At 46.6% G+C, this 24,681-nt stretch overlaps 1 protein-coding gene across 2 annotated transcripts in view; it reads left to right on the plus strand.

The window, feature by feature from the left end:
* Positions 1-24,681, plus strand: part of EZH1 (enhancer of zeste 1 polycomb repressive complex 2 subunit) — a 278,927-nt gene that overhangs the window by 74,231 nt on the left and 180,015 nt on the right. For both annotated transcript variants that reach the window (XR_013594997.1, XM_078645362.1), the window contains exons 3-7: positions 14,602-14,730; positions 15,467-15,586; positions 16,405-16,525; positions 17,267-17,377; positions 17,857-18,021. Coding sequence is in view for 1 of the 2 variants with exons in the window: in XM_078645362.1 (XP_078501488.1) it covers positions 14,602-14,730; positions 15,467-15,586; positions 16,405-16,525; positions 17,267-17,377; positions 17,857-18,021 (646 nt within the window). In the remaining variant the exon portion in view is untranslated. The remainder of the gene's footprint in view (positions 1-14,601; positions 14,731-15,466; positions 15,587-16,404; positions 16,526-17,266; positions 17,378-17,856; positions 18,022-24,681) is intronic.

Here is a 24,681-nt window from a genome sequence, read left to right on the forward strand (position 1 = left end):
AGAGTTTCCTGGACAGTCAATGCCAGTATTATGCACACATTTCAAAAAGTGATGTTGGAAAATAAATTCACGAGGGGTTCATATCCTGATTGTATGGCTGTTTCAAGCACTTAATGAAAGGGGGAGTGGGGGGGTTGAGGAAAGGAAACAAGTGGCCTGAGTTATTCTTTGAGGGTTATGCCAAGACTAATGTTGAGTCAGCACTTCTCGTCCTCCTGACCTTCCTATCTCATAGTGAGCTTTGTTAAATCCATTCTCAAACATCCAGTTTCACTGGCAGCCCACGGCCTACTACCAGCCATAGGCTGACAGAAAAGAACTCGTTACAAAGTTTGAAACCAAATCAATGGATTCCATACTATATGTCAAGCCATTGTATTCTCCAAAATTGACAATAAAATGTTCCTCTCATTGGAGCACCAAAAGGCTCCATTGCACCCATTACCACGTAACTTCAGGCAAGAATAAAGTTTAAGCTTCCTTACTTTAGTTGCGAAGCAGTCGGACACGACAAGCATATGGCACTAAGCACTGAATTTCTGACTTAGAAACTGGGAAAACAGGTTCGAGTATCAAGGTCTACACAACATTCTGTCATTCTGGACAAATCAAAAAATCTCATGCCTAAAAAAAATATATATATATATAAAAAATTGTTTTAATTAATGTGACCTGTAATGTAAATGGTGCTCATGTAAAGTGCTACAATACCTTCATGTTGCGTTTGCTCTGTATATTTAAAGAAAAATAAAAAACTGATTGTTGCACATCTTTCATTATCTTTTTTTTCTTTGTCCATGATAGTTAAGCGCGGGTTTACTGTCTTCAGAAAGAGGAGATTCATGATTTCCAAACATTTCACGCTATCTCTTATTTGCAGTCTAGCGAATTGGCCAATAGTTCCACATTTTATGCGTTTGTGTTTGAAGACTGTCATCAAAATAATAAAATGTGTCTAAATATCATTTATTTTTTAGTTCCTGGATGGGGTTCTTCTTAAAAGTGACTCCCCATTTTTCTTCAAAATCTTAAGTAGTTTGCACCACCCTGAATATAATTCGACTCGTTTCTGGAAAAGTAGGCTCCCTATTTATCCATGTCCTTTCAAGTACTTAGCAGTCAGTGGTGTGTATCAACAGTGGGCCATAAGTAAAGTCCCCATGTCCATTGCTAAACTTGTAACATATTTGTCAATGATTTACCAATTTCCTTGGGTCTTACCATACCCTGGTGTACAGTTTTCAGCAATGCTATGTTTGATGCATAATAAGCTTCCAGGATGTTGTATGTGTTGTACTGTTTAATATTCCGTGTAGCTGTACTCTGTGAATCTGCTTATGAATTCACAACCCCAGAGGCTGTTAAAAGTGTAATATTACTAATGTTTCTTGGCATGAGCTACATGGGATTTCTCCCCGTTGAGATCCAATTTGGAAAAACTATTTTGACTCCCATCATGCCAAGATTGTCTGCCCTGGCACGCAAATGAACTGTTGGGGCGGCTTGATAGTCAAACGCTGCACACATGTTGGCAAGTGCAGGTATAGCTTGTTCCAAGTTGGAAATTTTCCCACCAACTAGGGAGCAGATTGTTGACTAGTTCAGGATTGTTTCTTCCTCCAGGCTATTAGGAGTTCCCTAAAGAGAAACTGGTAAAGATTGAAAAAAATGTGATGGCACTTTTACCAAGAATATTCAAGTATCGTCTTGATGCACTGCTGAAAAGACCAGAAACTAAATACATTTCAGGAAAACATGTAAACATATTATCAAACACATGCGCCGAATGGCCCAGAAAGCAATATACTTCCTGTTGTGTGATCTTTGGTATTCATGATTGCATATCAAGTATCCATGGTCATTCCCAGCTCCTGTGTGCTTACTTGCTTCTTGCAACTCAGTGCAGTTTCAAATGGCACACACTCGCAGTGCTGGTCTTTTACTATAGCAGGCCATACACTTTTATTGACCAAGCCATTCAAGCACAGGTTCTGCAGTGTGGACACTACAGCAGCACTGCTCACCTTCCACATTAGACGGATGACTAGCAGTTCAGGGCAAACTAGATGGTGAGTGCTTGGTTTGTAAGTAGAAAGGCTTTAAAATTCCTCCTCATGTAAAAAGCATCCCTCCTCACCTCCCAGTTTCACTAGGCTTCAGCTGTGCAGCTAGGCGTTAAGGCAATGTGTATCAGCAGATTTGGGAGCATTTTAATGTTGGAATTTCTGTCATGAGAAGGCCTTTCAATGTCCATTGGTTATCCTTTGACAGTGACTCTGTTGACCATCACTTCAGGAGACATGTGCCAGAAGTTGGTATATGCTGTCCACTAATTAAAGTGGGCACCTTGCTCCAGTCCAAACCAGTCCTATGGTGATTTAAGAGGTCAAAGATAACTTTCGAAAGCTATCCAAGTGGTAGCTGTGGAGAGCAGACTTCAGGCTTAGTCTTGAAGGAATGTTAAGCAGCTTGCTTTACCAGAATGCAACCTTATTGTATTGGTTAAATGAAAGGAGAACCACACAGTAGTTATTGGTATATATTTATTATTATCACAACTTAAATACCTCACAGTATCTGCAATACGCAGATAAACACAAAGCATACTATACTGTAGCACAGAAACAATCGTAAGTAGCACTAATACACAGTGGGCTCCCGGGGGATACCTAACCATATACTAAAATAGTAGTACAAGAACCACGATGCGAGTCAAGACGATGTCTAGGATGTGTAGAATCACTGGGACCCCAAGGTACCACCCAAGGTGATTAAGTAGGGACCCCACGGAGGATGGATGCAGTGTGAGAACACGACCGCATGCAATGTTCAATTTAATGGGAGAGTCGCGGTTGCAATTTTAAAGTTTAAAGGACCCTTCCCAGTGGATTACGAGGAAACCCTTTGGAACATAGAAGGTTGGAGAGCCACCCCACCCGTTGATACCAAAGTACCAGAGTTACCTAACCCAGGTAAGCCGGGTACATAGGTCTGAAGCGGCATCGGAAACCGCCATCCGTCTCAATGGGAGTCTTCAAGGAAATGCCACTGCTGGAGGGAAGAAAAGTGTTCGGTGGAATCCGCTGGTAGATTCTTGATGGAAGGAACCTGAAAGCAGAGTGGACAGAGTCTGGATCACTCAGTAGTGACCAGGGGCTCTGTAGACAAATGCCCCCCGGATGTCGGGTGCTTCACGTGCGAAGTAGGAGACCATGCCTCTACCGCTGCAGGGACCAGGAGACGTCGAGGATGACCAGGAGCCATATTAGAGCTCTCCCACAAAGGATGTCGAGTGCTGAGGGGGTCGGTGTCTGGCGGGAGCACCAACAAGCCTTGGCAAAGGAAACCCACGAAGAAGGTCAAGAAAGGTTATGGTCTGGCCCACCAAGGACTAGAGGACTCACCACAGCAAGGGAAGTCAGGGCAGGCCTGGAGCAACCAGGGGAGCCCAAGAAAATAAGGATTGTCCCTCAAATGGACCCACGGGCCGAAGGCACAGGAGGTGCGAGGGGACCTCTAGCAGTTTCACTAAATGGCCTACAGGGCACCGAGTGCAAGGAGGCCGAAGTTCTTGGTACAAAATGTGCGCAGAGGTTGGGGCTATCAACAGCCCAATGCACAAAGTTTGGGAAGGCCAAGAAGCCTATGCAATTGCAATAGTATGCGGTGCGGGTTCGAGTTATGCAGTCCCCACGTGGGATACTGGTCTCAAACTTGGTGAGAGGGCTGCTCAACCTCAAGGAATATAGGAACCCACCTCCTGTGTTGCTGGAGCCTTCTGAGTCCGCAGGAGCTCAGGATCAGCAGACCGGTCAGTTGCGTTACGGTGCCCGCGAATGCAGGGGAGTGACCCCTTCACCCAATGGGAGATATTTCAGTTGTCCTTGATGCTCCACAGGTCCTGCACGGAGCCTGTATTGTGCAAGGGCACAGACGATGCTTTGGACGGAGAGGGAGACTAAGTAGGGCCCAGTCGAAGTCCAGAGTGTCCAGACGGTCGAAGGTCTTGTTTCAGAATCTTGTCCACGTCAAATCTCAGGTCCTACAGCCAGGTAATCCCTTTTGCACCCACAGGAGAGGGTTGGACAGATTCAGGGGACCCTCCCAGGGGAGGGTCAGGACAGGGGGGTGGTTACACCCATGTCCTTTGTCCAATTTCGTGCCAGAGCAGGAGCCAACTGCTGCCAGAACTGGTTTGAGCTGGACTATGCACAGGGACACCAAATGTGCCCCTGGTGCAGACTTTCAGGCACTTTGGCAATGCACCCACCCAGCTCCAATACAATAAATCCTGTCTGGGAGCCTATTGTGCTGGCTTCCTCTGCTCTAGCTTGGCTCAGCAGCAGGAGGGCAGAAATGTGTCTCTGGTTGGCAGCATCCATTTTGTGCTGTCTGGATCGAGAAGGCTGGTACCGGGAAGACCAGGGACCCACAAAGCTTGCTTCTGGAGGGTGGACTCATACCTCCGGTGTGGAGGTATGATTTCAAGGTGTTTGAAATGCGACATGTTTTGTTTCAGCCATTTCCGAGATAGCATTTACTACGAGGTTATAATGCACCTATACTGTTATGATAAGGAGGCAAAATACACCAGGTGATATCTTCGTATAGATTTATTCTTCAGAGAAAGAACCTGAAACAGCTTCTTGCCAGACACAGCTGGACCAACTGCTACTGATGCCACAGGGGTGACATCACATTAGAATCACTAGAGCATCATAGAGATGCACTATTCTAGACAGTAAAACATGTGTACAATTGTAACAGCATAACATGGAAATATAACACATCTCCCCCTTTACAAAAAAAACAAATAATAAAAGAAATAGGCATATCACCAAAAATAAAACTAAAGCTAATACAACAAAGGAAGTCAGGAAACGTAATCAGTCAAATACCCAGACAACCTTCTTTCACTAGCACACCTCAAAACACGTGAAAGACCAGACCCATCTCTCTCCCTTGCAGGCGTACCCTGTTCCTCAGAACCCATCACTCCTTCTAAAGGAGGAAGAATCACACACCTGTACCGTAGAAAACTCTGCATCCTTCATCAACATCCATTGGGCTCTTCTTTCCCTCAGTTCAGGATAAACTATCTTCCTCCATAAAACACCTTCATTCAGCTGTCTGGTCAAGATGTCATCGTCGCCAAATTTGTTATGATAAGGAGGCAAAATACACCAGGTGATATCTTCATATAGATTTATTCTTCAGAGAAAGAACCTGAAACAGCTTCTTGCCAGACACAGCTTGACCAACTGCTCCTGATGCCACAGGGGTGACATCACATTAGAATGACTAGAGCATCATAGAGATGCACCATTCTAGACAGTAAAACATGTGTACAATTGTAACAGCATAACATGGAAATATAACATATACCTATATGTCTGGCTGTGTCACAGACAACCCAGGAGATTGGTCTCTGAAGGCTGCAGAGGGGCTCTGCTCATGGAGGGGACCCTCTCACGTAAAACCCAGCACCCTGCCTTCTGGATTGTTAAGGCCTGCTATAGGGGTGACTTATAGGTTTTAAGTGTAGTAACCTGTAGCTATAGTAAACCTATACCTATCATTTGAATTTTGATTTTGAATTTTGAAGAATTTATAAAGCGCACGTTCACTGTGCAGTTTCTTGGCGCTAGAGGATTCTTGAACTAAGGCGGGCACAGGGGGCTATAGGCTGAAAGCTTGTTGAAACAGGTAGGTCTTGAGGGCTTTGCGAAACTCAAGGTAGGAGGGGGAAAGTCTGACCTGGGGTGGGAGAGAGTTCCAGAAGATGGGTGCAAGAACCGAGAATTTCTGGCCTCCCGATCTTTTTTTCTTAAAACGGGGGATAACTAATAAAGATTTAGAAGAGGAGCGTAGCGCTCTAGAGGGGCAATAATTAGTGATGGTAGAGTTGATGAAGGCCGGGGCAGTGCCCGCCCGAGCTTGAAAAGTGAGACAGCCAAGTTTGAAAAGGGCACGTGGTTTTATGGGGAGCCAGTGAAGGGCAGTGAGAAGGGGTGAGGAGTGATGATGTTTGGATAGGCCGTATACCAGGCGGGCAGCCTGGTTCTGCACCAGCTGAAGACGCTCGAGTGCATAGGCGGGAGCACCATTGTAAATAATGTTCCCGTAGTCGATCTTAGATAAGACCATGGCCATTACTATCAATTTGAATGCAGAGTGGGAAAGTGCAGAGTGCATATTGCATGGCCTTTCATGGGTGCCATAATACATGCTTCGGCCCCTGGGTTACCTATGCCCTGGGTACCTTGGTACCATAAACTAGGGACTTATAAGGGTACCCCAGTATCCAATCTGGAGTGTACCAAAGTACATGCATAACATTTTAAGGAGAAAGCAGATAGGTTGTGGCCCTGATTAGCAGGATCCCAGTCAGACTAGTCAAAAACAGTGTAACATCAAGCAAAAAGTGGGGGTAACCATAAGAAGCAGATCCTACAACATGGTTTTTCTAATCCTCGAACCTCCACAGTAAGACAAAAGAGCTTTATTCATACACAGACTCTCTTGGCATCCCTATCTTTATTACCAACCATATTATATTCAGAAGAGAATCTAGCAGAGGAGAGGCATGCACAGTGACACAGGGACTATCTTCCACTGTAGTGTTTAGCTGAAAAGCTGTAGTGGGTGCCAGGCCATCTGTAGTAGGTGAGTCATCAGACTTTTCAAGGATTCTTTTTCAAGTCTATGAGATGAGTGGTAGGGTGTTTCAATGGAGGAATCCTATAGAAATTCTTGCTATTCCCCTCCAGGTTAGCTGGAACTGTGGGCCCCAAGAACAGATGGGTCATTGGACCACTCACAAATCCTTGCTAGAGTATGAGGATAAGGGCAATCCAGACATTTGGAAACAAATGTGTCAATCAAATGTTGTTACTAATCTAGTTTGTCATGTTATATTAAAGCCATAAGTGCTTTTTGTGGCAATCAAATGCCGCTACTAATCTAGTTAGTCATACTGTATTAAAGCCATAAATGCTTCTTCTGGTCTCCAATGTAGAATTTTGGTAGGATTATTAAATATTGTTAGCCATCCTGCTGAAAAGCCCACGTTTCTTAAAATATGCAGATTTAAAAATCCTCTTCAAAATCTGCCCGATCTTTGTCCCTTAATTGTGCACCTGACACTGCAAAATTCCATGTTAAGAAGCACTGCTTAATTTGCCAAATAACCAGGGAACAGGCATTTACCTCTGTCTGTGTGACTGTGTTACTCCAAGAGCAGCCCCATACATCCTCTATGTATGCAAACATGGGACTGGAAGGAGCCATCCCAAACACAGTGGCTATTTAGGCCCTTACCTGACTAAAGGGAGACCAGATTTAAATGTAAGCTTAATTGATGCTTGGACAGCTTAAAATATGGCCTCAATTTCTGAATCTTTATCCGGAGTAGAAATGACACATTGTCTGCTTCACATTGACCTGCTTGAACAACTTGAACAGCCCTTCTTTTCCAGTCCTCCATAAGATATCCCCATTAGGACATCAAATCACACAGAAAAAGGGAACCCTAAACCGAGAATAGTAGAATTGGTGTACCACCAAGACCTGATATGCAAGGTAGAGACTAGGACACTTACTTCGCTTCACTTAATTCCATTCTATTAGAGTCTGATGTGCAATTGATTCAACACATCGCTGATAATCATTCCACACTCCTAAATAAAACAATCCTGTCGGCTTATCGCTTGCCATCCATAGCAAAGAAATTCTTGCTGGTCAGCAATTTCAGTCTTCAGGTGAATGTGCCAGGAAACAGACGGACAGTAGAATAGATTAGCTTCTTGCTCTGCACTCCATTCAAGAGGTGAATGTCCCCACAGAAACAACTGGCTCTATGCTGAACCTTGGGTTCACTCACCTGTAGCTTTTACATTTTATAACATAGTACACCCAGCATCCTTCTTCACACCGACCTCCTCTCGACCAGAAACATCAAGAGCGTCACTAAAATCAATTTACAACATAAACTTAAGTAGGTAACCCTAGAAAGCATTTGGAAGCCTTTTCACTTCCGCTTAACCAGTTCACTTAACAGGGTGGCCTGCTAAGTAAGAGTAAATCACAACCACGGAATACAACTGACGTATGTGGGACTTAACTAAATAGAAAGAGCATATAGAAATCGGAAACCTAATGGGTGCTACTGAAAACATGAGCCATATGTAGTCCTGTTCAAAATTCTCAAGACGACTTCATACATTGTTGTAAAGATAACCAAAATCAGTTGTTGCTCAAAGAACATGAAAGTAGTAACCAGCCAGTCAGGGGCGTAACAAATGCCCCCGCAGTGCGGTGGGCCTCACTCTCTACAGTTACTGAGGGGGGCCCCAGGGGGCCCGGTCCCTTCAGCTCTTCTGGGAGCTGTGAGAGAGGCTTGCGCTGAAGCAAGCCTCTCTCCCTCTGAGTCTGAAGCAGGTGCAGGCTGAGCCCCTCGCCCCCTCCCTCTGACTGACTGAAGAGAAACAAAGTATCAATATACATTGTTTCTCTTCAGTCAGAGCCAGGCAGGTCCAGAAAGAGGGTGGGGGTGGGGGCCCAGAGACAGCAGTCTCCACGGCTCCTGTGAGGCAGCACAGAGCCCGGCCCCCACTCTCTCCTCTCATAAACAAAGCCCACCCCACAAGAGAAGAGGAGGAACAGGGCCAAGGATGGGGTGGGGGCCCCACCCCACAAGAGAAGAGGAGGAACAGGGCCAAGGATGAGGTGGGGGCCCCACCCTACAAGAGAAGAGAAGAGACAGGGCCAAGGATGGGGTGGGGGCCCCACCCTACAAGAGAAGAGAAGAGACAGGGCCAAGGATGGGGTGGGGGCCCCACCCTACAAGAGAAGAGAAGAGACAGGGCCAAGGATGGGGTGGGGGCCCCACCCCACAAGAGAAGAGGAGGAACAGGGCCAAGGATGGCGTGGGGGCCCCACCCTACAAGAGAAGAGAAGAGACAGGGCCAAGGATGGGGTGGGGGCCCCACCCTACAAGAGAAGAGAAGAGACAGGGCCAAGGATGGGGTGGGGGCCCCACCCTACAAGAGAAGAGAAGAGACAGGGCCAAGGATGGGGTGGGGGCCCCACCCTACAAGAGAAGAGAAGAGACAGGGCCAAGGATGGGGTGGGGGCCCCACCCTACAAGAGAAGAGAAGAGACAGGGCCAAGGATGGGGTGGGGGCCCCACCCTACAAGAGAAGAGACAGGGCCAAGGATGGGGTGGGGGCCCCACCCCACACGAGAAGAGGAGAGACAGGGCCAAGGATGGGGTGGGGGCCCCACCCTACAAGAGAAGAAAAGAGACAGGGCCAAGGATGGGGTGGGGGCCCCACCCTACAAGAGAAGAGGAGAGACAGGGCCAAGGATGGGGTGGGGGCCCCACCCCACAAGAGAAGAGAAGAGACAGGGCCAAGGATGGGGTGGGGGCCCCACCCCACAAAAGAAGAGGAGAGACAGGGCCAAGGATGGGGTGGGGGCCCCACCCCACAAGAGAAGAGGAGAGACAGGGCCAAGGATGGGGTGGGGGCCCCACCCCACAAGAGAAGAGAAGAGACAGGGCCAAGGATGGGGTGGGGGCCCCACCCCACAAGAGAAGAGAAGAGACAGGGCCAAGGATGGGGTGGGGGCCCCACCCCACAAAAGAAGAGAAGAGACAGGGCCAAGGATGAGGTGGGGGCCCCACCCTACAAGGGAAGAGGAGAGACAGGGCCAAGGATGGGGTTGGGGTGGGGGCCCCACCCCACAAGAGAAGAGGAGAGACATGGCCAAGGATGGGGTGGGGGCCCCACCCCACAAGAGAAGAGAAGAGGCAGGGCCAAGGATGGGGTGGGTCCCCAGACAGCAGAAGGCAGCACATAGCAGTGCTCGGGACCGGACAAGGGTGGGAATGGGGGCCCCCAGAGAGAGCATTCTCCAGGGCAAAGCTCACATGAGAAGGGACGAGGCAGCAAAATGGTGCCCTCAGGTAAGCACTCTTGTGTGAAGCACCATGTGGGCGTCTGCAGGGAGAGGGGAAGGGGGGCCGAGAAGGGTGCAAGGCAGAGGGGAGAAGGGTGCAAGGTAGAGAGTAGAAGGGTGCAAGGCAGAGGGGAGAAGGGTGCAAGGTAGAGAGGAGATGGGTGCAAGGCAGAGAGGGGGAAGGGTGCAAGGCAGAGGGGGAAAAGGGTGCAAGGCAGAGGAAAGAAGGGTGCAAGGCAGAGGGGAGAAGGGTGCAAGGCAGAGGGGAGAAGGGTGCAAGGTAGAGAGGAGATGGGTGCAAGGCAGAGGGGGAGAAGGGTGCAAGGCAGAGGGGGAGAAGGGTGCAAGGAGACAGTGGAGAGAGAGTGGAGAGAGAGTGAGTGGGGAGAGAGAGAGAGTGGAGAGAGAGTAAAGAGAGGGTGGAGAGAGAGTAGAGAGAGGGTGGAGAGAGAGTGAGTGGAGAGAGAGAGAGCGTAAAGAGAGGGTGGAGAGAGAGTAGAGAGAGTGGAGAGAGAGTGGAGAGTAGAGAGGGAGTGGAGAGAGAGAAGGGAGAGAGGGTGGAGAGAGTGAGATAGTGAGAGAGTGTGGAGAGAGAAGAGATAGGGGGAGAAGGGTGCAAGGCAGAGGGGAGAAGTGTGCAAGGCAGAGAAGAGAAGGGTGCAAGGCAGATAAGAGAAGGGTGCAAGGCAGAGGGGAGAAGGGTGCAAGGGGGATGGTGATGAAGTTAAAAATGTCCCCCCCTGGAAACATTTCTGCGGATGCCCATGGAACACACACTACTCTGTGAGGGAGAGTGGAGAGAGAGAGAGTGGAGAGAGAAAGTGGAGAGAGAGAAAGTGGAGAGAGAGAGAGTGGAGAGAGAGAGAGTGGAGAGAGAGAGAGTGGAGAGAGAGAGAGTGGAGAGAGACAGTGGAGAGAGAATGGAGAGAGCATGGCGAGACACTGGAGAGAGAGAGAGTGTGGAGAGAGAGACAGTGGAGAGAGAGCGGATAGAGAGAGACCGTTGAGAGAGCGTGGAGGGAGAGAGAGTGGAGAAAGAAAGTGGAGAGATTGGAGAGAGAGAGTGGCGAGAGATTAGAGAGAATAGAGAGAATAGAGAGAGGGTGGAGGGAGACAGTGGAGAGAGAGTGGAGAGAGAGTGAGTGAAGAGAGAGAGAGAGTGGAGAGAGAGTAAAGAGAGGGTGGAGAGAGAGTAGAGAGAGGGTGGAGTGAGAGTGGAGAGAGAGTGGAGAGAGAGTGGAGAGAGAGTGGAGAGAGAGTAGAGAGGGAGTGGAGAGAGAGTAGAGAGAGAGAAGGGAGAGAGGGTGGAGAGAGAGATAGTGAGAGAGTGGAGAGAGAAAGGAGATAGAGAAAGTGGAGAGAGAGACAGAGGAGAGACAGTGGATAGAGAGACAGTAGAGATAGAGTGGGCAGAGTTGAGAGAGATAATGGAGAGAGTGAATGGTGAGAGTGGAGAGAGAGTAGAGACTGACTGGCTGACTCAGAGACTGAATACTGACTGACCGAGAGACTGACTGACTGAGAAACTGACTGAGAGAGAGAGAGACTGGCTGACTGAGAGAGTGACTGACTGACTGACAGAGAGAGAGAGACTGATTGAGAGTGAGACTGACTGACAGAGAGAGAGAGAGACTGACTGACTGAGACTGACTGAGGTAGAGAGAAACTGAGAGAGAGAGGCAGAGACTGACTGACCAAGAGATAGACTGATTGACTGTGAGAGAGACTGACAGAGAGAGAGAGACTGACTGAGTGAAAGAGTCTGACTGACAGAGACTGACTGACAGAGAGAGAGAGAGACTGACTGACTGAGGTAGAGAGAGAATGACTGACTGAGAGAGACTGACTGACTGACTGGGAGAGAGAGAGAATGACTGGGAGAGAGAGAGTCTGACTGACAGAGAGAGAGACTGACTGACTGACTAAGAGAGCGACTGGCTGACAGAGAGAGAGACTGACTGCCAGAGACTGAGAGAGAGAAAGAGACTGACCAACAGAGAGAGAGAGACTGACTGACAGAGACTCACAGAGAGAGAGACTCACAGAGAGAGACTGACAGAGAGAGAGACTGACTGACAGAGAGAGTCACTGACTGACAGAGAGAAGAGAGACTGACCGAGAGAGAATGACTGACTGAGAGAGACTGACAGAGGGAGAGAAAGACTGTCTGGAAGACTGACTGGCAGAAAGAGAGACTGAGAAAGAGAGACTGAGAGAGAGAGCTTGACAGAGAGACTGACAGTGAGAGGGACTGACTGACTGACTAAGAAAAAGACTAACTGACTAAGAGAGACTGACTGACTGACAGACTGACAGAGAGAGAGAGAGACTGACTGACTGACTGACTGACTGACTGAGAGAGAATGACTGACTAAGAGAGACTAAATGACCAAGAGAGATAGACTGACTGACTGAAAGAGAGATACTGACTGACAGAGAGAGAGAGAGACTGTGATGGAATTGGGGTCAAAGTATGAAGCTATGCAATGCCTCTTGCTATTGTCTAATAAAAATTTATTATCAAAATGTGCTCTTTGTGGTTACATCTGCTTTTGAAATACTGCATTGAAGCATTGTCCAATGTTTTAAAATGGAAATGAGAAGGAGCAGTGGATGCACTTTTGTCAAAACTGAACGATGAGTGGGCCCGATGTTTTATATCATGACAGGAGTCTGCATCAGGAAACCCACCTAAAATTGGACAAACTTCCCCGGCGTACTGATGGCAGGGACCCTGTAATGAATGGACTACCGCCTATGATAGCCTGCTGTCAGACTAAGCCCAACCTTTAACTCCACCATCCAGTGTTACTTATAACTGGCTGGATTGGTACCAGTGGCATAACAATCGCCCCGCATCCCCTGCAGTATGGCGGGTCGCTGGCCTGAGAGCTCTAGACTGGCACGGAGAATGTAGTTTGCAGGGGGGCCCCCTCATGTTTCGTTACGCCACTGCAGCCAGTGACATTTCTATAGGGAGTTAATATACGAAAACTGCAATCATACAGAACTGCCAGGACCTTCTCTTGTTTTTCACAACTAACAGTAAGGAGACCATTGCAAATATACCAGGGTCTTTTGCATAATCATGATTATACATTCTGTTCTACTTGCATCTTAATTGTCTCTAAGGTTATGGGTAAGGATGACTTGAAAAGCGTAACAGTCAGGATTAAAGAGTCTATCCAATGAATGGAGCCTTGACTAGCAGCACGTTATTAAGATACGCATATCCCCTTGCTGGTTCTTGACATCACAGACCTGGTGCTGCTCCTTTGTGGATTGGTTGCTCATCCACTGGACCACAAAACCGTCACATCTTTCCGAAGGAAGCTCTTGCGTAACGCCAAAATGCCGGATAACTACTGGCCAATCTCAAGCCTTCCATAACCCAGCAACTTTATGAAAATAGCAGTTACCAGGATAGATTCAGTGATATTTAAAGCTCTTCAATCCGCTTCACGACCACCAGTTGGGTTTCAGAGGTCAGGGTAAAGAGTTAAAGCCATCACTGGTGCTATTTTTATTCTGCCACCAGAATCTGGTCTGGCAAACTCCTGAAACTGCTTAGGGGCTGTTTTATACTCTAGTGCTGCCTTTGTCGCCTGATGTAAAGTGTTACTCGTATATTTTGAACTCTGTTAGAAACAAAAGCTGTAAGTCCTCCAACCCCAAGGATATTTAAGACCTTTTAGATCCTCTTTTTTTTCCAATCTTATTTGCTCAGCTTCTCTCTTCTCCAGTAACCAGGAATGCCAGAAACCATGGGTTTCCTCGACATGCAAGTTACAGTGAAACAGTAGCTGCAATCCGCCTCCATTCGATGAGCTCAAACATATACCCAGTAACCCAGTTTCTATAGGATTTGCCTTTGCAAACATTTACAAAGGGATTTGATCGAAGGGCACACTGCGGTCACTCACATGTCCTATCATTTGCCCACCTTTTTAGCACAGTAAAGCACAAGTAGAAATATGGTAACCGTAGACTCACTCCCTCTAACGTAGATGGCCCTGATTCCAGGGAATCAAGTAAAACTGTAGAGCTGCATAATGCCATATTATCTGCCAGTTTTCTTCACTATACAGTTATGATACCAATGTTCCTGACCAAGAGATGTATCATACTGTACACCCCACACATATTGTAGGGACAATTGTAAGTTGCTGCTTCTGAGTACAGGGTTAACACCATCTCCAGCCACAGAAAAATTAAAAACACTCTATGGTATCACTGGTGAGTACGTAGATCTCTGACTCTAACATTTTCATTTAAAGCTTGCCGTTTGCCTATGTTGTTGCCAACTTCCTGTCATTTGCACTCGGTAATTTTTCAGAAAAACTTGGAATGGTTAAGAGCCGGGTGAGTAAAGCAGAACTCCTTAACATAGTTCACAAGTAGTATTAGTCAATTTCGTTTTTGTTTATTTTTTGCTTTGCAGTCATGCTGTGAGACTGCTTGCTTGCCCATTTTGCAGACCAAATAGGGTTGAGAAGATTGCATTAGGCATCAATTGGTCTGTAGTCCAGTAATGATCATTTTAAGCCCATTCATTGGCAGGTCATGTGGAATCACAAGTAACACTGTGTTAATTGATAGTTTTTTTCATTGTTCAACAGTTGATGTTGTGTTCCTTTACAGACTGTCTTCATGTCTAACCTGGCAAAGGCTCAAGAAAGAGCAACGGTGTTGAATGAAGACTGGAAAAAGCTTAGATTGCAGCCAGTTCAGAAGATGAAGCCCATTTATGGACATTCTTTCATCAAAAAGGTAGATCCAGGGCTAAGATGAAAACTGAATCCTTCCTTAGTGATTTATGCTGTTGTATGTTTTGTTTTTAAAGCATTTTTAAAAAGCAAGCTAGTACCTTTTCTTCAGTTAGAAAGGGAAGATTTATTGGCGGTAGAACTTGGTAATTAATCTCTCGTATACTGATTGTAGCCGCCAGTAAGTCGCAGCAGTTGAGGTTGTGTTGGAGGTGTTGATTAACCCAAGTAGGAGTTTGGCGCCGGGAAACCCACTGCGGGTAGCTGTTGCGCATTACAAATTCAAATAAATAAATAAATAAATAGATGACTCTGCAGTATTGGGCAAAGACTAGGAAGAGGTGTAGTCTAATAGGAAGGTGCAGTAAAGTATCTGTGGCAAAGCAACAATTAGAGATTCTACTGGTGAGGACCAGTGGTCAGAGCAGTGGTTCTGCAGGACAATTTAGGAGATTTGTTTTCTTATGGGCCTGGCTACATTCCTGAGTTGTAAGATCCGGTTGGTAGTTTGGGGCCTAGTGCGAAGTTGTGATTCTTGACTGATCTGTTTTTTCAGTTCAAAGTACTTTTTTCAGTTCAGTGCTCTGTCTTTGTATAGTCTTCTGAGCACGGCTGTGTTTGAGAGTCTTGGAGACCTCTGTGAGTTCTGAGTGCTGAGAAGATCCCAAACGGTATCATTGTGTATTTGGGAACTGAAGCGTCATCTTACTGTTGTTTTCATATTTTTCTCATCCTATTAGTGCACCATCGAGAGCATTTTCCCTGGATTTACGAGCCAGACTATGTTCATGAGATCCGTGAGTAAAGTGGCTTTGGTACCCATCATGTATTCATGGTCTCCTCTGCAGCAGAACTTCATGGTATGTATGAAGGAAAATCCTACCACTCCAACATGTCAATACATCTAATGTCAGTATTGAAAAGACCATTGTTTCTCTGAAAGATTTCCCAGCGCTCACTGGATCTCAGGAAGGATTTGTGACTTGAGTACTATAGGGTTTGGGGTGAGCACACATGGGGTCACTGAAACTTAAGTTCAGGGCGTCACAGGTGGGATGTTTGGATCACTAAAGCAGATAGCCACAAAAGCAAGGGGTAGTGGGTTACTGAGAAAGGTCATGAAACACCATTGAGGCGGGCCGTTGGAGTTTAAATGGAGTAGCAATCAAAGAGTTACTGACCACCAAGACTGGTTCACAACACAAGTGACACTGGAGTCTGGGGTCCCCTATGGCCAGGGTCAGCATCCCAGTTACTGGGAGGTCTCATAGATAAAGAGGTCAGATTATTACAGAGGTAAAGACCTTGAGGCAAGGTTTAGAGTTTCTCACAGCTACATGTCGTATACTCCAGGAGGGAATAGTCTGAGGATCTCCTAAGTGTGAGAAGCTTAAGGGGTGGACAAGGCGTGAGCTGAAGAGTGGAGCAGATGGTAGTGTGGGGCAGGGATTGGGTTCTGGAGCGTGATTGAGGTGGCTGATGGAGGGTTGTTCAGAGACTGAATAGCATCTTTAATGACATGAACTGCATGCTTTACTGCTGGATGCCTCAAACATTCTGAAATATTCCACTACATGATGCTTGCGTGTGCACCCAGGAGTGTCACTTGCTGATTCTGCAGTTCTGAATTGTTGAGTATTGTTGCATGCGCTCTTCAATTGTTCTGTGTGAATTACAGGTGGAAGATGAGACCGTTCTTTGTAATATCCCATACATGGGGGACGAGGTGAAAGAGGAAGATGAAACCTTCATTGAGGAGCTAATCAGCAACTATGATGGGAAAGTCCATGGAGAGGAAGGTAATCCTGCCCCCCCACCCCAACGCTTTTTTTTTGTATATTGTGGAACTCTGAGGTTATAAATCGTACACTGGTTCATATGGGGCTGGAGGGCACTTTGCTTTCTAGAAATGCATGTGACTCAGTTATTGACTTGCTTTCTGGCAAAGGTAGTGCCCTCTCTTACAACAAGGCCCCTAAGCAGTGGCTATTTGCTTGTGCTGGTCAGATTTTCTCATTGAAGACTAAGGGCCTCATTCAGGGTATGGAGGGAACTCAAAGACCTTCTGGAGTACATTTTAAATGCATAATGGCATCGATCAGTTAAATTGTTTTCTACAATATTATTTGTACCGTGGACAAAATTCTGTCAGTGTATTTAGAATTTCCTTCACAAATTGTGGAATTTTTAGTTCTGCCAAAATTTAAACAAGGCTTTACGGTTCTGTAGATCATCTTGCATCTGAATGTGGCGCACAGAGGGTGCTGTTGACGACAGGCTGGCTTTCTTTCTAGTCTGGAAGCTTTGGAGTTTCCTCTAGCCCCCATCTGTCTAAGACTTGATAGTTATTTAAGAAATCCCAGGGCTCTTCAGTCTAAGGAAATCATTATTCATGCAATTCATTTCACTCAAGTCTACAGAGAATGTCCAAATGGTATTGCACAAATATTGTAAAGTTCCCACTTTTTAGTCCCCATCTGTCGCAAATCTATGCAGGTGGTGCTAGAACTTGACAACTGTACCTCCATTTCCCTTCACAGAATCGGATGCCCCTCAATCTGCACCATCTGACTCTCACGTGCACGACCGAGAGCGCGTCTTCAAGTTCGGCCAATCCTTCTCCGTCGGACGCAGTAGCGCTATCCGATCTGGTATCTGCATTGTTGGAGTTATCATTTTTCTTTCTCCCAGTAAAATAATTTATAAGGCACAAGCCGCATTCTTGGAGTATTTCGGTACAGTATATTAGTTTAGAGTACAGAAAAGATATTGTAAATTGATCGATCTAATAAAGTTGATTTAAAAATCATGTTTGAAAAGCTGTAACCTTTCCATGAATTTTTTTTAGTTCATTCAAGCTTCAAACCATGCTTAAAATACATTTGTACAAAATTTCGGCATTTAAAATTCTAAACAATTAAAGGTAATTCGTTTAATATGTTTTTAAATGAATGATTTATGGATGTTTGTTGTTGTATTATGCGTCTGCCACCGAAATGCAAACTCTGATATACAATATGTTTCTCTTTTGGATGCAGGAAAGCTTGTTTAGTTATCGAACAGGCCAGCTAAAGTTGTGTGCGCTGCTTTCTCTGCAATCACTCAGATAACATTTTGTATTTGAATTTAGGCTCTGGTCTACTGGATGACGCCATCTTTTTGGAACTTGTGGATGCTCTAAAGCAGTACTCGGATGAGGAGGAGGAAGTGCGTACTGATTCAGCAGACAGCAAGGAGGAGGAAGTGAAGGAAGAAGGGCCGGTTACGCGCAAGAGGAAGCGCATAGCTGCAGAAGGTGGGCGCCTGCATCCAGATTTTTAAACAAGTAGATTGGTTGCATGAAGTATGATGTGCTTATACAATGATGTATGAATGAATAAGAGTAGTAAACTTACTTTCAATATCTTAGAGGAGCACCTTAATGTATAACGTTAGAGGAGTAGCTTAATATATTAAGTTACTCCTTTAAGATCTTGAAAAGCAATGTGCATGCATCCCTACGGACAACATTTTGTAATTTTTATTGTATTAGTCCCATGTTTCCATAACGTAACTGCCAACCCCCATTTTATATTGATGCAGTCAGCTGTATCTTTCAACACATTTTATTTCAATTAGTAAACATTGTACCCTTTTTTTCTTTATTATTTTTATTTTCGAAGGATGATTTCTCATCAGGGACTATTTGACTCTCAACTGAAATGAATCGATTTTAGCTTTGTATGCATTCTCTCTTCGACATAAAGTAGAGGACAGCAATCTCATTGCTGATAGGTTCAATTTTACTGTTACATCCACAAGTCTACCAGCACATATTTATTAGACATTTGTTAACCTAATAATATTCCCACCCTTGCAACCACTTATGTGAACCAATGCATATACCCTTTTGCATTTCAATTTTGTCACTTCTTCCCATAATTGGATAAAAATCCTTCAGCGCCTCAAGTACTGTTTACCAGGCAATATGTTGTATATATTATCTTAATAATAATTTTTCATTACTTTGTTTGATACTGTGTTGTGTTTGTGCTGCTGTTTATAAATCTTTCAATCAACTACTCTGAATACAGAAACATTTTCAATGTGTAGTGCTCCTTTGATCCTCGGGGCTAGGTTCTCACTGTATACAATTCCTAAAATTAGTTCGTATACCTCTTTTCTAAAGAGAATCTGGTTGTGTTAACACTTGGGCAAAGGTTTTAGGAGCCTAGGTCACCCATACAGTGCTTAATCAGTGCAGATGGTTCCATCTGAATGTTACCCAAACAGCCACGTATGCTGCAGGTTATGCCGATAGGGCCAGGTAAGGGGGGATTTCGAGAGACGACCACCCTTGTGGTCATCTCTCGAAATCCCCCCTCACCTGGCCCCACCGCTCCTACCTGCAGCGGCTGCACCCAAAAGAACAAAAACTATAGATAGAAAAAGGAATAGAGAGGAAGAAGAAGATAGGAAAACCGAGATATTGGGAGGAATGAAATGTAACCTGCAACAGTCAGCTAAAGAGATAGGAAGTGTAGTGGTGGAAGAACGAGTCATGAGGTAAAATTAAGATTATGCAGCCATGGTAATCGACAACCCCAGTGGGGCTCCTGAGAAGCTTTGAGCCCTTGCATTTATTTTTACTATGTTTTTATATTAAGCTGTTGATGTCAAACCCAGCTGCACCCCTGAGAGACATACTTCACATTGTAATTCTGTAAGTGGTCACCCTGAAAGTGGTAGTAAACAATTCCCCTTTATTGGCTGCCCTGTAGACTCTGACAACTGAGCATTACGCAGAATTGCCTGAGTGTGTCATTGGGCAAGTGTCTGTTACACCATCACTCGCTATGAACTTGAAGTACCTCATCACGGTTAGGTCATGTCGGATTCCCCCCTCCCCAATCTCCACCCTAAGGAACAGGACTGGATGGCAGTTAGACCATCAGTGCTGGAGAGAGGGAAGGCCCGACTGCCATGAAGGATCAGCCGAGCCCTAACTGTCCTGACTTCGTCAGAAGCGGTCGCTCCCCAAGGCCCCTGGTGTCTTGTGATTAAAGCTGTGCCACACTGTTGCCTGACCAACGCTGTGCTGCTCTGCTGACTGCTCTGCTGCCTGGGTATCGTAGCGCTGCTCTGCTGCCCTGAATTAATTATATCTCACTGTGCCTGCTCGCATTGACTGACGATATTACCCTACCTCTAGCATTTGCCCGCTTTGCCCTGACTAGCGCTCGCATTGCCAAATTGTATAATTTAATTAGTGCCCCATTTCGCTAGCGCCTCCCCGCCCACAGCGCTATTTACTTAAATTCCCCAACTGGTTCCGGTTTCACTTCTGCCGCCATTGTTGTTGTTGTTTTGTCTCGGAGCCCGCCCTCTCCACCACGCACCCGCCTCCCAGCTGCTCCTCCCTCGCCCTCCCCTATCAATATATGACCGATGCATCAGCGCGCAGCGTTCACGAGCAGCGGTCGCGCCCCATGCGCGCCCAAGGTGCGCCAAAGGTAAGCCCCTCTACGCCCGTCCGCGCCTGGACCGCGCCCAGCGCCAGACCCCCTGGCCTCCGCAAACCGCACTCCTCCAGCACAACGTATGACGCCGCCACCCTCCTAGCCCTTAACCCCGGACGCACACCACAATGCTACGAAGCTGCCCCAGGACGTACCCACGGTCCCTTCGCCTGCCACTCATGCAAGTTCACCTGCATCAAGACCCACACCAAATCCTCCTCCTCCAAACACAGCTCCAACCCCAACCACCTGAAGTGCTTCCTACTGAACACCCGCTCGGTACACAAACACGCCACTGAACTCTGGGACCTACTCGACACTGCGTCACCGGACATCGCCTTCCTCACAGAAACCTGGATGAACGCCTCTTCAGCACCCGACATCGCCATAGCCATCCCGGACGCTTACAAGATCATCCGAAAAGACCGCACCAACCAAACAGGAGGAGGCATCGCCATCGTCCATAAGAACACCATCAGAATCACGACCAGCCTCGACGATAACCTCGCTACCGCCGAACACCTTCACTTCCAGATCCACACCGACCCCAGGACCACACTTAGAGGCACCCTCATCTACAGACCACCAGGAACCCGTAAACAATTCAGCGAAGACATCACTGACTTCATCAGCCCACATGCCCTCCCCTCCGAGAACTACATTCTACTGGGAGACTTCAACTTCCACTTAGAAAAGAAAAACAACAGCAACACCACCACCCTTCTGGACAACCTGGCCAATCCTGGACTCAAACAACTCGTTGACACCCCCACCCATATAGCCGGACATACGCTCGACCCCATCTTCACCTCCTGCAAACACATCTCCTTCGATCACACCACAGCTCTCCATTGGACGGACCACAGTTGTGTTCACTTCAGCTACAAAACTACCACGACCCACAACCCCCCACAACCTATTCCCCGAAGAAACTGGAACAAATTCACCACCGACCAACTCCTCACATCGCTCAACCAAAACCCTCCCACCCTCTCATCGGACCCAAACGAAGCTGCCACCAAACTCAAACAATGGATCACTCACAGCGCTGACGAATTAGCACCTTTGAAAAACCACCAAACCAAACAGGGTAGCAAAAAGGCCCCCTGGTTCAACGATGAACTTAAGAAATCCAAGAAACTATGCCATACTCTTGAGAAAACATGGAGAAAAAACCCAACCACCGACAACCTGACCACCTTCAAAGCATCCACCCGCAAACACCACCAATTGATCCGATCCACCAAGAAAGCAGCATTCAAGAATTGACTCGACAACAACGCCCGTAATAGCAAGGAACTTTTCAACATCGTAAAAGAATTTACCAACCCCACCGCAGCCTCAAACGACATTACTCCCTCCCAAGACCTCTGCGATTCGTTATCCTCTTTCTTCTACAACAAAATCGCCGACATACATAACAGCTTTAAGAACATTTCCAAAGAACAGTCACTCCACCCACCTCCGAACCTAAACGGCTCTCTAGCAACCTTGTGGTAAATAATTAAATAATACCTCTATTTTGGACTGGATATAACAATAACAGATAGCTCAATAAATAAGAGTCAAGATTCGAGGTAGTAGGAGTTTGCAGGTTTAATACAGCATAAAGGACAGGAACAGGACAACCTGCACGGGCAAGATCTGGGATGGCTAGCCAACGGGGGGGCCCCGACAGCTGTCGGGCAGGATCTGGAATGAGCGCGCTAGCTTTTAATAACAGTACACAAGTATATATATAGTTAAAACAATTGCATTACAGTACATATAGTAGGCGTAACAGTGGGTAGGGCCTGTAACAGTCGCGAAAGATAAGGGTGAAAGTAGGTGTAACAAGAGGCGTGAACAGGGCGTATACATAGACATGTGATGTAAACGTAACAGAATATGTCATAAATGGGGCGGAAACATGGAGGGGGCTACCTAAGGAGCCGGGACCTCTAACCTAGTGGTGCGCGCAAACTGACGATGACGTGTTACTAGGGAGAAGCTGGGGGCTATGACTTCTGCGCTAGAAGGAGAGACGGAAGTCTGGAGAGTCAGAGCGACATGTACCTAAACACTATCTAGTACCTGATGTTTAGAGAACATATTGATAGAATCCAAAAGTTATCAGGGTAAAGGCTAACAGACTCTAAGACTGGTGCAGGCATTATTCTACATGTAGTGTGTGTTGAGGAATATTAAATGACCATTAATACAGTATTTCTCTTACATGGAGACGTAAAGGCTAGACCATGACGGAAACTATTGATGCGATTCAGTAGCTTAGGAATGCAGAGAAGGAGGGCTGGACTGATAACTAGAATCATAACATACTCTTGGCAGACTGGCAGGCAGAGCCAGGCCGAGCCGGGCACTGTGAGACAGGAAGTAAGTGAAGGGTCAGGGATACAGGTGGGGGCTGTATCGCTCCTCAGCGAGGATTCAGGAGACAGGAGCTGAATCTGAGTCCGGGCCCTTTTGAGGCCTAGAAACGGGGACTTTCAATGAAATAACGTGCACACTGAGAAACGTGGCAACGTAGCTCTACATAGGCTCAATACTCGTAGCTTTCACGAGAACTGGAAACTGACATACTAGAGATGGACACAACTGTAATTGCGTCTTTAATCGATCATGGGGGATACATATGCATATTAATCATGCACATACAACATAAGATGGGGGACACGTAGGGACACAGAACATGGCAAAATGTACTTTTCCACATTCCCTCCTTGTCACTACGTTTCCATCAGGAAACATCAATATTCATGATACCATCTATCATTTCATACAGTATCATTTGCTCGTCTCGAATTGTCTTGGAACGGGATTTAGGACGGGACTTGGGACTAGGAATACAAGAGGTAGCACAAATGCTCATGGTTATGAACAAATCCATTTCCCAGGGCTCTTTTCCAACGGTATGGAAGAAGGCCATTGTGAAGCCTCTCCTCAAAAAACCATCCCTTGACCCTGGCCTTTTAAAAAACTTTAGGCCAATCTCCCTTCTTCCGGCACCTGCAAAGATATTGGAAGTACATCTAAATTCTCATCTGTCCGCCTTTCTTGATCAATCCGGATATTTGGATAACACACAGCATGGCTTCAGGAAACACCACAGCACAGAGTCTGCTCTGACTCTTGTGGCCGACAAGATCCGTCGGCAAGTGGACTCTGGCCAATCCACTGTCATGGTTTTACTTGATCTCTCGGCCGCATTCGATACCCTGTCTCCCGCCATTTTAACATCTCGGCTTAGGGAGGCAGGGGTCGAGGGATCGGCTTTGAGTCTTCTAAACTCCTTTCTTTTAGAAAGAGAGCAGAGAGTGATGCTTGGGAACTACCTCTCCCCTGCCAAGTCTTTGCAATGTGGGGTGCCACAAGGGTCGGCCTTAAGCCCGACCCTGTTTAACATCTACGTGGCCCCCCTTGCTAGACTTATAAGATCGCAGGGGATGGAGGTAGTGTCCTACGCTGATGACACTCAAATCATGGTGTCTCTGGCTCATTCCTCTGTGGTGACATCTGCCTTGAGCTTCAGGGTATGCATGCAGTTGGTGGCAGACTGGATGACTGTTAATTCCCTGAGGCTCAATGGCGAAAAAACAGAGGTACTGGTTTTTGGAAAGAACCAGGATGTCTGGTCGAGCGAGTGGTGGCCTTCGTCTCTTGGCACCTGCCCCTCTCCCTCCCAATCAGCCAGAAATCTAGGTGTGATATTTGACACCTCACTCTCTATGTCCCTTCAAGTAAACAGGACCGTGGCCACTTGCTGGGGTGTGATTAGGACTCTAAATAGAATCCGTGAATATCTTTCTCCCCAAGCTCGGAAACAAATTGCAGTCGCTCTTGTTGGCTCCAGGTTGGATTATTGCAATTCCCTGTATATGGAGTCCAACAAGAGCCTTGTGCATCGACTGCAAATTGTGCAGAACGCGGCTGCACGTTTTGTATTGGCCCTTCCTAAGGTGGCTTCGGCGACTAAAGCCAGGAAAGATCTTCACTGGCTTCCAGTGCAGCACAGAATTTCTTTTAAAATTCTTTGCATGACTTACAGAGCATTGGCGGAGGGATCAATGAGTGGGATTAGTTCCTTGCTCGCTCGCTATGTCCCAGTTAGAGGCCTTCGATCCGCTGAATTGCTCCAACTTGTCGTGCCAAGGGTCAGGCTGGCAAGATGGGGAGCTAGGGCCTTTTCAGTGGTGGCCCCTCAGCTCTGGAATTCGATTCCCATTGAGCTTAAGAGGTTGCCATCTATTGAGTTGTTCAAAAAGGAGCTAAAGACATGGTTCTTTAGGAAGTCTTATCTCTAACTGAACGTTCCCTGGAGTGATAAGCTGTGTTTTGATGTTAGGCGCCTTGACGCCCATGGGGCAAAGTATGCGCAGAATAAAAACATTTTCATTCATTCATGCCGCAAATCGCAGGGCCACATTGTATACAGAGGCAGCAACTGAATATGATCGCTA

Source organism: Lissotriton helveticus, chromosome 5_1, assembly GCF_964261635.1.
Source record: "Lissotriton helveticus chromosome 5_1, aLisHel1.1, whole genome shotgun sequence".
NCBI lineage: Eukaryota > Metazoa > Chordata > Amphibia > Caudata > Salamandridae > Lissotriton > Lissotriton helveticus.